The sequence below is a fragment of the Brachycentrus maculatus genome, unplaced genomic scaffold (genome assembly GCF_059751285.1).
Source record: "Brachycentrus maculatus isolate JH-2025_06_01 unplaced genomic scaffold, ASM5975128v1 h1tg000345l, whole genome shotgun sequence".
Lineage (NCBI taxonomy): Eukaryota > Metazoa > Arthropoda > Insecta > Trichoptera > Brachycentridae > Brachycentrus > Brachycentrus maculatus.
The window spans coordinates 631,679-644,991 of record NW_028281094.1 but is presented as its reverse complement, the minus strand read 5'-3'; the positions used below and the strand labels follow the sequence as shown (position 1 = coordinate 644,991).

Sequence of the window (13,313 nt, the reverse complement as noted above, 5' to 3'; positions counted from 1 at the left end):
CGATTTTTTTTGTTGGTTTTCCTTATTTTATCAAAGACTGTTGGCCAACAAATTAAAGTATACCATTCAACATTAACAGTTCTTCGATCCTCTAAAGGAATGATTGCAATCTGTTAAGTACAACCAAAGAAACAAGCGATGGTTTTCTTGGAAGTGCTTCGTGAACGAACAACTTTTGTGGGATTGGGTTCATCGTCAAACACCCAAACAGTAGACTGTTGTTTGCTTTCAGGTTCATACAAATATATCCTTGTCTCTTTTCCTGTTACAAATGAAATATGGATTTTGAACGTCTTCGGTCGAATTTATTAGTATTTATTTTAAATATATTTCAGTTTAATTTAATATTGAATACAGTAGAGTCTCGATTATCCGACCTAAACTGGCTGCGGCAAGGTCAGATAAGCGGAAAGGTCGGATAACACGGAAAATGATAAAAACAACATTGAAAATGTGTTAATTTTATTTGCCCATTGAAAACTTGTCAAATATGTACAGAAACGAAACAAGGAAACAATGCGCAACATGTCTTCTCAGCAAAAGAGCACTGAAGACTGAGGACTGTCTCCTGGCGCGCGAATATAATGCGTGCAATCGGGTAAAGGAAAGGGGGCATTGCCCCGGTAGGTCGGATAACTCGGAAGGTCGGATAACCGAGACTACTGTACATAAATTAAAATGAAGTTCTACAAATTAAATGCCAAATCTATAAATGAATAATATAATGGGGTTTGCAGATCCAAGTCGTGCCAGAAAGACCTGTGGGCGCAGATAAACACGGCCCTGCAAGCTAGCGGCAAATGACAAAGGTGTCCTGAGGCTGGCGGCAGCGCGGCGAGCCTCTCCCCCTCCGCGGCGAGCGGCTCCCCCCCCGCGGAGCCGGAGCTGGCGCCCGACCTCCTGCTGGAGCTCTTCTACCGCCAGCGCTTCTCCATGCCCCCACCACTCTCCTAGTCTCCCTCCCCCCTCCCCGCCTCCCCGCCTCCTCGCTCCCCGTTCTCTATGTGTTCGTATTCCTTTAATTAAATACTCATTTTTAAGGTAGTCCTTCTTCTCGGTGGAGCGAAGAATCCACCGCTCCTAGAATCGCGCTCCGGACGTCCTCGCCCGGAATATTCTACGACTAAAAGTATTCTTTAATCTTAAGTTAAGGCAAACAGTTTTGCGGCCGGAGATGCGTTTGTCGGCTTAAAGTTTGCTAAGTATTTTTGAGAAATATACAAGAGAAATATATTGTATGCTAGACTTCGTTTATTCGTTAAAATCTGCCTTCCGACAAAAATGTAGGTTTAATCGAAGGATTTCACGGTAGAGTAGATGAGAGGCGTTATGTCTTAATACGTTCTTTTCACGAACCATGGACTGTTTTAGCTAGACTCGTCATTTTAAATATTCTGGTTCGGTTCTTCCGCATTTTTGACGGTAATTTTCATTGTCTTTGCAATCGCTCCTCTAGTTTGGTTATAAAATACCAGTTTTGATCTCCGCAGATTTTGATGGATTAATTTTTAAGACATTCGCCGCAAACGAGTAAACTTTTTTTTTCGCAAGATACGCGGTTTGTGTACATATCACCCCATTCGACATCGCATAATTTTAAATATCGATTATTATTAATTAAATTTTTGAAGGTTTTTGCGTTATGCCGTCTCTTTAGACTTTATTGGAAGAAGTGCGATTCGCAAGTTTCTTTCGTAAATGAGAGATTTACGTCTGAAGTATATAATTTTTACTAAGAATAAGGAAGTAAATTAGGTTAAATATATTTTCCATCTCTGACGATACATGAATTAAGTAGAGAGGCGGTCACCCGGGTGAAACGTTATAGTATTTTCATTTTCTCAGTATTTTTCCGCTAGCGATTTATTTCTCAGACATCACTTGTCTTTCCGTCGTGACCGTCCTCGTTTCTTTTAAATCCGACACGACAATTTGAACTCTATTCCCACAAATTGACTTAACTTAGGATTTAACTCTAGGTTAACCTGTAATTACCACATTGAGAATGATTTCTGTTCATTTGTTGATGTCACACATTATAGCGCTATAAATAGAACTGACGAATTGATCTCCCTGGAAGCGTGAATGTGAGATGGAATATTTGCAGCCTCCGAACATTAGCACACTCGGCCGGGCCTCTCCGGCCCTTGTGACTATTTTCTCATCGCCTTGGAGTTGTCTGTATCGCGGCACGTAAGCGCCCGTCGCAATCTTCAATCGCAGGCGTATAGGTATATACATAAAGTTTATTATTATTATTATTCTATATTCTAGCAAATAATTAGCATAAGTTGGCCGTTTAAATATAGCTCTAGCTAGAAAATGTAGATTAGAAAAAAAAATGAACAAATATTGTCTTTATTTACATCAATTTTAATATTTCGCTTTCACCGATGACACTTAGCTATTGTTAATATATCGGAGAATTTTGTCCCCTTGTTTGACTTTTATTATACATAAATAAAACTGATATATATACACACACACACACACACACACATATATATATATATATATATATATATATATATATATATATATATATATATATATATTCATAAATATATATATCTTTAAATTTACATAATAATTTTTATCATATAAAGACTATTTTTACACTTGATAAATTTATTATTATAGGGAAGATTTCACAGCATTTATTGGGCGGGCGCTGAAGGCGTCCGGGGGTTCAGGAGAAGTAGCTATCTATAAGTAAAGTAGTGGTTATTAGGGTCACCCGTCTGGCCTCGGTTGTGATATCACGTCACCCTTCTCCTGCCACCCTGATACCCGCCGGCGCATCGCCCCTTCACTGTTACTGCAATACTAAATTGTTTACGTAGTTCAAATATAATGCATAATATTTTTACTTACGTTTTATTCTATTCGTCATTTCTGTGTGGAAAATTAAATTGAAAATCGAAATTAAATGTGCGAGTACCTTATTTTTATATAACTCTTGGCTCATTACAATTGTTTGTCCATCTTTGGTCTACTATTAAATGTTGGTGTCGAGTGAATTTTAATAAAATAAATGAATTTCAAATGCACTGCCTTCTTTTCTTTCTCATCTGACCTTGCAACTTCTTACGATCCCTATCCATATCCAATGGTGTATAAGGCACTATATCAGCTTGATATATTTTTGAAATCAATATATCAACAAAGATGAAGAAATAATTTTATACTTGTGTAACATTCATTATTCTACCCATGATTGATTTGACCAAACGAGGTGTATGTTGGATTTTGTTTTGTTTAATGACCTAGCATAAGACATTTTTAAGGTTTTAGGAATTCTGTATTATAGCCAAATTTATAGGTGAATAACAACATACTAAATTTCAATACACATGACAAAAATTTTAGTGGAAGTATTATGGCTTTGGCGCAAATGGCTACTGGGACAAAGGAAAATCTGATGGCAAGTATTTATGTTTATATTACATGTGTATATTGGTATATACCGTATTTTACAGACTATAAGATGCAACATAATTTTTAACCCCTTGTTTACCAAAATCCGATATATAGACTTTCGGTAGCTAGGGAAAAATACCGGATCCATCGGATCTGATGTATGCACAGTATGTTAGGGATTCAATCGTTCAGGGTTATGCAAAAAATTTATTTTAAGTTATTTTTCTTCAATAAGTTATGCATTGAAATTTAGAATTATTGATCATTTACGTCTTAAGGTGGCTGACTGGAGCATTTCGTCGTAACATTGCTCGTGGCGAGCATCACCGAGCATCCGAAACTATGGATGGAGCGCTCGGCTCGGTGTACTGATTGCCTGAATGCTCGCATCGTAACGTGTTCATTACGACGAAATGCTCCGGTCAGTCTCCACCTTTACAATTTCTTGTAATACTGCAAAAATACTTGAGAAAAACGAGAAAACAAATTACATTAAGCCAATTTTGTTTTCGCGAAAAGTAAGTTGTGTAAAGCTGATATTATTAAAAAAGATACATTTTTAAGTGTCAAAGTTAATAAATAATATGCAATAAATTGATACAAATATAATACATATATTGCACCCTTACGCTATTTCTTCCCACACTGGATATCAGCGAGTCGTTGGATCTCCATTGTTAAATATATGGCGTAAAAAGAGGTGGATACTAAGAGCAGCATCAACTTGTTTGTCATTTAGTTAGTGATTTTTTATAACGTTGCATACATTTAATTAAATAAAATCCGAGGGATATTTTCATCACGCCGAAGATAAAACAATGTCACACAGTGTTATATTATTTATTGATTTGGCATTAACTTTGTGGAATGACATGATTATTTTATTAAAATTAAACACTTGAATAAACCACTTTAATGAGTTTTATTTATATTTACGACCAGTTTCGAAAACGACACATGTTTTCATCTTCTGCTACAAATTAAAACTAACGAACAAAAATATATTTAGGTGTATATATAGGTTAATAAATAAAGGGAGGCACGCAGAGATATATAATATAAAGATACAAGACTCAAAATAATGGGTCTTAAAACTAGTCTTGTTTAGATTAATATACTCAAAAATGGTCTTACACAAGTGTTTTATTTTTAAATATTTAAACCAGGGCTGTTCATACTGGATACGATCCTGGACCAATCCAGAGAATTAAATAGATTGGAGGGCCGCAAAAACAAAAACAGGAAGTCATTGTTACAATACGATTAATTAATTAGAAAAATAAGATCATTAATATATCTGGAATGCTATAAAATAAAATGTTCTACAAAATAAATTTTCTTAAGGAAAATTTTTCATGTTGACATATCAACATAGATGGAAGAAGTATATGGAAGTCTATGACATGTCATAGGTTGGTTAAGTGATCACTTTACATACGTGTAACATTCACCATTCTACCCATGATTGACAAGAACACTACTCAAAATTTTGGAACTCCTTCATGACAAAATCACTTAGTCCAATCGTCGATATATGTATGTATTTACAAATTGATGATGAAAAAACAAATTAATGTATATAATTTAAAATGTAAGTATTTTGTTACAAATCTTAAACCTTCCAGAGCTTTTCACCGATTGCTTTGAAATTTTGCCGTAACGTTGCATTTGAATATGCGCGTGTTTTTATATGCTACTTTCTTTTCTTTTTCTTCATTAAACTAGACTGAGCCACAGCAACGCGTGGCCTTAATGTTTTAGAATTTAATAAACCCTGATGATGACAAGGATCATGTCGAAACCGGTAGGTTAAAGTGTACTAATAATAAAAAAGTGGTTAAAACAAAATAGTTTAGTTTTATAAAGTTTATAAAATGTGCCACAAAGTATCTGCGAAAAACATTCAAGAAAACAAACATAATTTATTCATTTAGAAAAATAAATAAATCGAAACATCTTCTTTGTTTTTCGGTACCATGACCGTATTCAGATACTGTCGTGACCCAAGTGTTAAGTTTTCGAGTTTTTTCTTGGTATTTTTTTTATCTATTTTTATTTATGGATATTAAAGCTATGAACAGCCTTAATTATTTGTATCACACTTATCGCAGCTATCATACCCCGAAATTTTTGTAATGTAGTTTATGAATCAATGGAATTTGTCAAATAAAATAAATATTTTATTTTATTACTATGGATTTTATTCAATTAAATTCCACATAACCATTTTCTAATCCTAAAATAATGTAAAAGTCAACAAATGCAAATCTAAAAAGTTTCACATAAAAAAAATATGCGTAAGACTTTAACCCTCCCTTCCCGGTGTTCTGTAACTAGTACACATTGCTTCTAATAACCATAATATCTCTATAAATATAATAAATACAAGGCTAAGATTTTAGGTATTCCTCCATAATATATTTACGCATTGATTTTAAAAAAATAATATTAATAATAATCAGAATTGATCGGGTACATCGGAGGTATTTTATGAATATCGGAAACTAATTCGCGTATAAACAGCGCGTGAAGAGTATACGGGAACCGCGACAGTATATTCGCATTTCACTTTTGCATACACTGTGCAAGCGTGAGGAGCTCAAAGCTCAATGTTCTCTGGCTAGCTAGCGAGTTACCGGCAGTCGCTCTTGAGCTTTCGACAAGAGTGGACCTATGCTTGTTCCGTGAGCGTTGCCAGATGTGTTTTTTTTATGTTTTCAGCAAATAGATTAAAATTATTATAATTTTGACTTCATTTATAATTAATTAAGGGGATTAGTTATGAATGTCCGTATTTTTTCAATTTAAAATCTTTTTTTTTTATTGTGTAGTGACTGCCCAACTCCGGGACCCGCGTTTTATTTTAGCACCGGAAAGAAAGGTTAAACAGTGTATTATATCCATTAAGCAAAATGGACAACACATATAAGTAATGCATAATATGTATACTTATAGGTATGTAGCATTTGAGGTATCGAAGCCAAATCCTTGGTGACAGACAAAAAAGTAATATATTACTTAGTTTTATGAATGCACCCCTAGATATTTCTATCTTAGCTAATAATTGTATAAAAATACAATTGATAATTTGTTTTTAATCCTTTCACTCACATAATAAATGAGAAAAAATGATCATAAAATTTTCTAAGCAATAACTATTACTACTACTGACTCTTATCTTCACGTAATGGTGCAAAAGGCACTGCATCTAATTGATGCAATGTTAAGTTGATCGTTAATTATATGAAGGCAAGGTGACCAGTTCGGCGTCACAGATACCAGTCCAGGGTAATATTAAATAAACACTATAGTGAAAAAACCCAAATGTATTATAGAAGATCGAGGAAACCTTGGCATGATCAAGTATTTCAAATACTTGAAAGTGGTCTTGTTAGGAGTTCGGAAGAATCGGCGTGTATGTTTGAGAAGATGTATGAATGTGGAAGAGGCAAAGATTGTGTGCAAAAAAAAAACAGATTGGTGTGGCGTTCTATTCTCTCTGCCTAACCCCGTCGAAGCGGCGTGATGGTTATTTAGTCAGTTAGTTCTATTTTGAGATAATAAAAAAAATACATAATGAATTTAAATAAAAGAGAATATGTATTCAATAAATTGTGTATTCAGAGTATGTGATAATTCGATATCCCTCCTGACTGATTTACGCAAAAAAATATGTTCGCTTCTATGGTATGTATGTTACATAATTCGTCATTTTATCAAGCCAACATTTCGGCAGTGCGTGCTTGTATTATTCCACGACATTTTTTTTGTTTTGTTGTGTATCTATGCAAAAACGTATTTTTCCATTAACACCGCATGACGCACTCGAATGTACGAAAATGATTGGTCAATTTTTACTGACCCCCGCTGTCCACAATTTTCCTCGGCGCGCTCTGATTGGCTGCCGCGCGTGACGTAATTGGCACGAATATTTTCTCGAGCTGTTGTGGCGAGCAGTATAGGTACTGTCAATTAGTTGGCTCAGTGTTCGGAGTTGTCATAGCACATAGCACAAGCAGCGAGAGAAGTTCTTATCAACGGCAGCTTCAAGTCACAGTAAGGTGAGAAATTGTTATTGAAATTTTCCCGCTATTTTCACGCATTCGAATCGATTCGAATCACATTCCTCCAGTTCTAAATTTGTATTTTTGTTTACCACTTTTCACATTCGAAATGATTACTTTTTAGTAATTTGGCGGAAGTTGTAAATATATTTACGTATCACGAGTTGAAATATTTTTATTTTCAACGCTATAAGCATCCAAAGATCTAACAATAGTTGCGTATTTCAACCGGGATTACGTTATGTATCAATGAAATATAAATGACAATGTCAAAGGAAGGAGAAAATTGGCGGGAGATTTCCCGCTCTAAATTCAATCTAAGGCAAACGGTTTTTGTAAATAAAATATTTTTATCATAAAAAAAGTAATCCCGTTATTTAAAAAAAGTGTTCACGTATTCGGAAAATAAAAAATATTTATATAAATACTTATTTCATTAATATTTAAACGAGTAGAGTAGAGTAGGCTTTAGTGGTGGTTAGCACGTTTAATTATCATTACAGAGCCCTGAACTAAATTCTTAAATAATTTGACACAATATTTTAAATTTGATTGAATTTTTGTTTGCAAAGTTTACATTATATTGGCAATTGAAGCGCAAGATTGACGAATTTTCGTTTATTTATTTATAACTAAGAAAGAGGTGCTCTTCCGATGCCATTATAAAAAAAAAGATTTTCAATCACTTATATTACAGTTTACTAAGTAAAAAACATTTTTTTAATTGTTATTTATTGATTTATTTATTATCTGATTTAAATTTAGAGAAATATATGACAACAATTTTTTGACTCAGACGTATATAATTAATTATATTCAAGATTTTTCTATCTTAAATTACATATTTATTTATAATATATAAGACCTTACAATACATTTCTAGTTTTCAAAACTATATATTTATTTCGAAGAAAAACTTATTTTTTCAATTCAAAAACGATATTTTAAGTAAAAAATTAATAACGTCAAATGTTACCTGGATTTAAGGATAATTAAGTTGCGATTTATCGTATATTGGGCCTTAAAGACACCCTTTCTTTTCAGAGAGATAACACATCTTCGATTACAAATGCCTTTCAATTGATACTCCCCGTCCGACATCCATCTCAGGTTTTCCCATTTCCTAAAAGAATAGTCCCGTTCTGTCGGAACAGCCGTTTCCGCTCCCGTCTGAAGGTCCTGTTTCCCTAAAAGGGTCCTGCCCCTAGAACCGAGTCCCGTCCGGGAACAACGGAATCCCATTTGCCACTATCCCGAGGGAGCTAAGGAGCCACTCGCCGAGATGACTTCACTGGAACAGATGTCCAAGGACGAGACCATCAAGCTGAGACACGAGCACATCGGGTAAGTGGACCCTCGGCTTAACAGATTAATATAAGGGTACCGTAAAGTGGGTATACATTGCACCAAAATACTGCATTTTTTTCAAAAAATTGTCTATTCAGATCAGGTTTTTTACTTTTTCTGAGGTTTCAACTATTGCAATGTAATAACACATATACCTGTAACATGTCTGATAAGTTTTTAAATTTTTATCTATTTTGCCTGTATTTTTTTTTTATATTTATATTTTGGTGCAAAGTATCCCGGGGTAAAGTACAACTTTGCACCATGATATTTTCTCTACACTTTTCGTACTAGAATCCAAATTTATGCAAAGTAAAGGCTATCCTACAAGTTTTGTTGCACATTATGAAGGGTTTTGGCTCACAGTTCACTAAATGCAGATTATAATATTGTATAATTATGGAAAAATAAGACACTTGATAGAATTTTTTTTTTTTAAATATTGAAAAATCTAACAAAAATGTTTTTTTTTCAATACTGAAGGTTTAAAATTATATAAAATAAAAGGTGGATATTAAAACATATCGTGATATATAGGTAATAGGAATTAAAATTAAATTAGGTCTAAATATGGTCAAGTTCCGGGACGGTAAAGAAACCTCTTTTGGATTGCATTTTCGGTTCTTTTATGGAACCCGCTACATCCTTCCAAGAATATTGAAGAAAGTCATCCTTCATCGGCCACTTCCACGATTTGAGACTCTCCTGCATGGATTTAACAGCTCTGTCTTGCTTTATTTCCAAAATCTGTCCCGAAAATTCTCCTTCATAATGAAATACGACATATTTTCCCACCTTCTTTTTTACTGGTCCTAATGAAACGGAAGAACAAATACGATAACTGGTTTCAGTCATCGTTTTTGTTCTTCTCCCTCTTCCTCAAAGCTTCCGTGTGAACTATAATCAGTTAATGCTTGATATGCTGGATGTTTCGATGCGGAAGGTGGGATCATTGATGTAGTTGGTTCAGGTAGCATTTGTGTCTCGTCAACGTTCATTTCGACATTTGGATCGTGAGCAATGCTCTAACCTGGTTCTATCGGTATCATTTTCCTGCGTTTTAAGACTGAATTCTTTGGGTTGAATCTGTTTTCTTCCAAAAACTGTTGAAAACTCTGGCGCACGTCATCGTCATACGCTTTTAATGGCAACCGATTAAGCAACTGACTAGTTTTAGCAACAGTCAAGGTTTTATGTCTTTGCAAAAATGATCTTATCCATTCAGAGCCTGGTACGTTGTTCTTTAATATTCGTACTCTTCTGCCAAATCTATCCAAATAGGCTATTAGAATGTAGCTAATGTTAAAAACACTCACTGGGAAACCGTACTCACTCATGTCTACTATGCAGTTTACGTAGGATTGCTCTTCGCCCTTGTCACATATCGGAGGTTTTCCCACAGGTTTTGTGTGCTGACCTTTGACCTTATAGTTAGTCGTCCTTCTGGGGATTTTGAAAATTTCTTCAGCCTTTCTTTGACTGATTGTACCATTTCGAATGGCCTCCAAATACTGCTCCACTCTCTTCGGTGTAAAATCGCAGTATCGTCTGGCATAAGGCCGCTGTTTGTGTTCTTGACATTTTTGAAAAAAATATACCATCAGGAATTAAGTAAGTACACAAAACCAATAGATATTTAGCAAACATGTCAAGTTGTATTAGCCGTTTTAAGACTTTTCATCAAATTAATTAACTATGGCCTTTTGTGGATACTTTGCACTTGGTGCAATGTTACCCCAAATGTGGTCAATACAAGTCAGTTCTTAAAAATATATTATTTTTACATAAACTTGACAACGTAACTAAAAAATACAGCATTTGAGAAAAGCAGGGCCTATCTACCTACGATTTAGAGACCACTCACTTGTTGTAACTAGTTTCAGTATACTGATTCCACTGGATTTTTTCGGACACAATTTTCAGACAGAAAACTTTCTTTACGTTTGGACAGGAAAAACGCATTGAAGCAATAGCGACCGACTGTTACTTCTTTAAACTAAAAAGTAGATTGAAGTGCCATCTATCAGAAACAATAGAAAGTAGAATGAAAAATGGCATGTATCAGAGATGACCAGCTCTACAATTTCTTTACAGAAGGTGGTGCAAAGTATCACCCATGGTGCAAAGTATACCCACTTTACGGTACTAGAAACTATTGTTCACCATCTTACGAAGACAGATTATGGAAGTTAAGACGTAATCCACTTACTATGCAAATTGATTAAATGCTTTTTTAATTTAAATTTTGTTGGCAGTCACCCAGTGAAACGACGTTTCTACCAGTGTTAAGTCTTCATTTTATTTTGAAAAAATCAAAATTAAAAAATAAATAAAAAATCGTAGTTAAAATTCGTTTAGCTTTATCATATTAGAGATTTTAGATTAGAGAAGAGAATAGAACGTCACACAACTCTGTCTTTGCAAACATTCTTTGCCTCTTCCACATTCATGTCATCTCCTCATACATACCATATGATTCCTGATCATCTGTCTAGTTATTAAACGAATGTATACAAAATTAAAAAAAAAAGCGTTTTTTAAACTATCCAAATTTACAACATTTCGAGTGTGTGAAAAAGTATTTGGACACACTCAAAATGTTAAATTAATGTTAAAATAAATTAACTGGTCAAGGTATAAGCTTAAATAATAAAAATGAAAATGATATTTTCTGGCGTTTCTCATACGTGTGATTATGATCCAGGATTCGGACCTCATACACTAATAAAAGAGTCTCTGCTCAGTAAAATCTTCTTTTTATCTCACCAATAGATGTCTCTAGTGAAGTTCTAATGATTCAAGAACAACGTTTCGGAATTGGTTGATATATATAGAACTTCAAAGAATTTGAGAAGTGTGGTTGTCAATGATGGGTAGATTGGTGAATATTACACGCGTGTATAGTGATCACTTAAACCAGCCCATGACGGTCGTCAGCCCCGTAAATGCCCAGACTTCCATATTCTTCTTCATCTTTGATGAGATGTCAAAAAATACTATCCAAATTTATTATTATTTATATTATTCTTTTGTGTAAGTAATTCTACTCAAATAAAGATTTAAATTACTGTTCATTTTGGTTGTTTTTTAATCATTGTCCTTTTTTTACAGTCGTTCGTGCAAACTTTTCTTCAATTCTTCTCCCCTGAAGATCGTGAGAGCTGCCGGGCAGTTCATGTACGACGAAAATGGTGAAGAATATTTGGACTGCATCAACAATGTCGCTCATGGTATGTAGGACAAGTTATTACCTCCCTTTCAACCATTTATTTGACTTATAATTGCGCAGTGTGAAAAATATGAGGGAAAATAAAATCTATTTTTAAATATACAAATTATTATTTGAATAAATTTATACAGCGAAAAAGAAAATACACCATTTATTTACTTAGTATTAACTTTTTGGAATAATATGATGATTGGAATTGGAAAAATAAACCACTTATTTGAGACCACTTTTGAGTTTATTAATGTAGATACGACTATTTCTTAAATGTTTTTCGCAGATACTTTGTGGCACATTTTATAAACTTTATAAAATTAAACAACTTTGTTTTAACCACTTTTTTATTATTAGTATACTTAAACCTACCGGTTTTGACAAGAAACTTGTCATCATCATGGTTTATTAAATTCTAAAACATTAAAATACTCATAATTAATTTACATTTCCTTACCAAAAAAAGTGTGTGGAAGTTTTTGGTAAGGGAATATAATTAATTATGAGTATTTTAATGTTTTAGAATTTAATAAACCCTAATGATGACAAGGTATTTGTCGAAACCGGTAGGTTACAGTGTACTAATAATAAAAAAGTGGTTAAAACAAAGTTGTCTAATTTTACAATTAAACACGACTAGTTTTAAAAAAAACTATAAGTGTTCTTATCAACAGATGAAAATACAAACTACGCATGTATTTTAACTTTGTGATGAGAACAACAAAGAAAAAGAGCAGAGAAACGACATTAAAATGCAATTCCTTAGACGAATGTGTAGTAAAATCGATGTATGATAGAATCAAAAATGAAAATATTAGAAAAGAATGTATGTAAGTCTGAGTAGGGATAATTGAAAAGATTGAGAGAGACTACTGAATTTGGATATGTGGAGCGAATGGATGACAAAGGTGTGTCTTAGAAAATATATTTGGCAAACGTGAAAGGGAGAACAGAACGAGGACGGTCAAGAAAGACTATGCATGATCAAATCAATCGGAACATAAAATCTGATTTTCTTAAAAGTCTACATAATATTGTAGTACCACTGGATGTATGAGTGTAGAGGAAACTAGTAGTGCATATCAGGACAGACGAGTATGGCGTTTTATCCTCTCTGCGGAGAAACAGCGTGATGGAAGTAGTAGTTATTATTCTTAACATTTTATATTATATTATTCTTTATTGTTCTTTCACAACATTTCATGAATTTAAGGATTTATTTAATAAGTTTAGGGATTTGACATAATTAAATAAATAAAATG

General features: G+C 33.7%; 2 protein-coding genes across 6 annotated transcripts in view; both read left to right on the top strand.

The window, feature by feature from the left end:
- LOC148303813 (zinc finger SWIM domain-containing protein 8 homolog) overlaps window positions 1-2,350 on the top strand; it is a 43,878-nt gene extending 41,528 nt beyond the window's left edge. For all 5 annotated transcript variants that reach the window (XM_088269323.1, XM_088269320.1, XM_088269321.1 and 2 more), the window contains one exon: window positions 738-2,350. In XM_088269323.1, the coding sequence (XP_088125449.1) occupies window positions 738-804 (67 nt within the window). In that variant the 3' untranslated portion in view covers window positions 805-2,350. The remainder of the gene's footprint in view (window positions 1-737) is intronic.
- Window positions 2,351-7,394: 5,044 nt separating this feature from the next.
- LOC148303812 (ethanolamine-phosphate phospho-lyase-like) overlaps window positions 7,395-13,313 on the top strand; it is a 38,882-nt gene continuing 32,963 nt past the window's right edge. Inside the window, exons 1-3 of the mRNA XM_088269325.1 lie at window positions 7,395-7,481; window positions 8,529-8,828; window positions 11,943-12,061. Of these exons, the coding sequence (XP_088125451.1) occupies window positions 8,767-8,828; window positions 11,943-12,061 (181 nt within the window). The 5' untranslated portion in view covers window positions 7,395-7,481; window positions 8,529-8,766. The remainder of the gene's footprint in view (window positions 7,482-8,528; window positions 8,829-11,942; window positions 12,062-13,313) is intronic.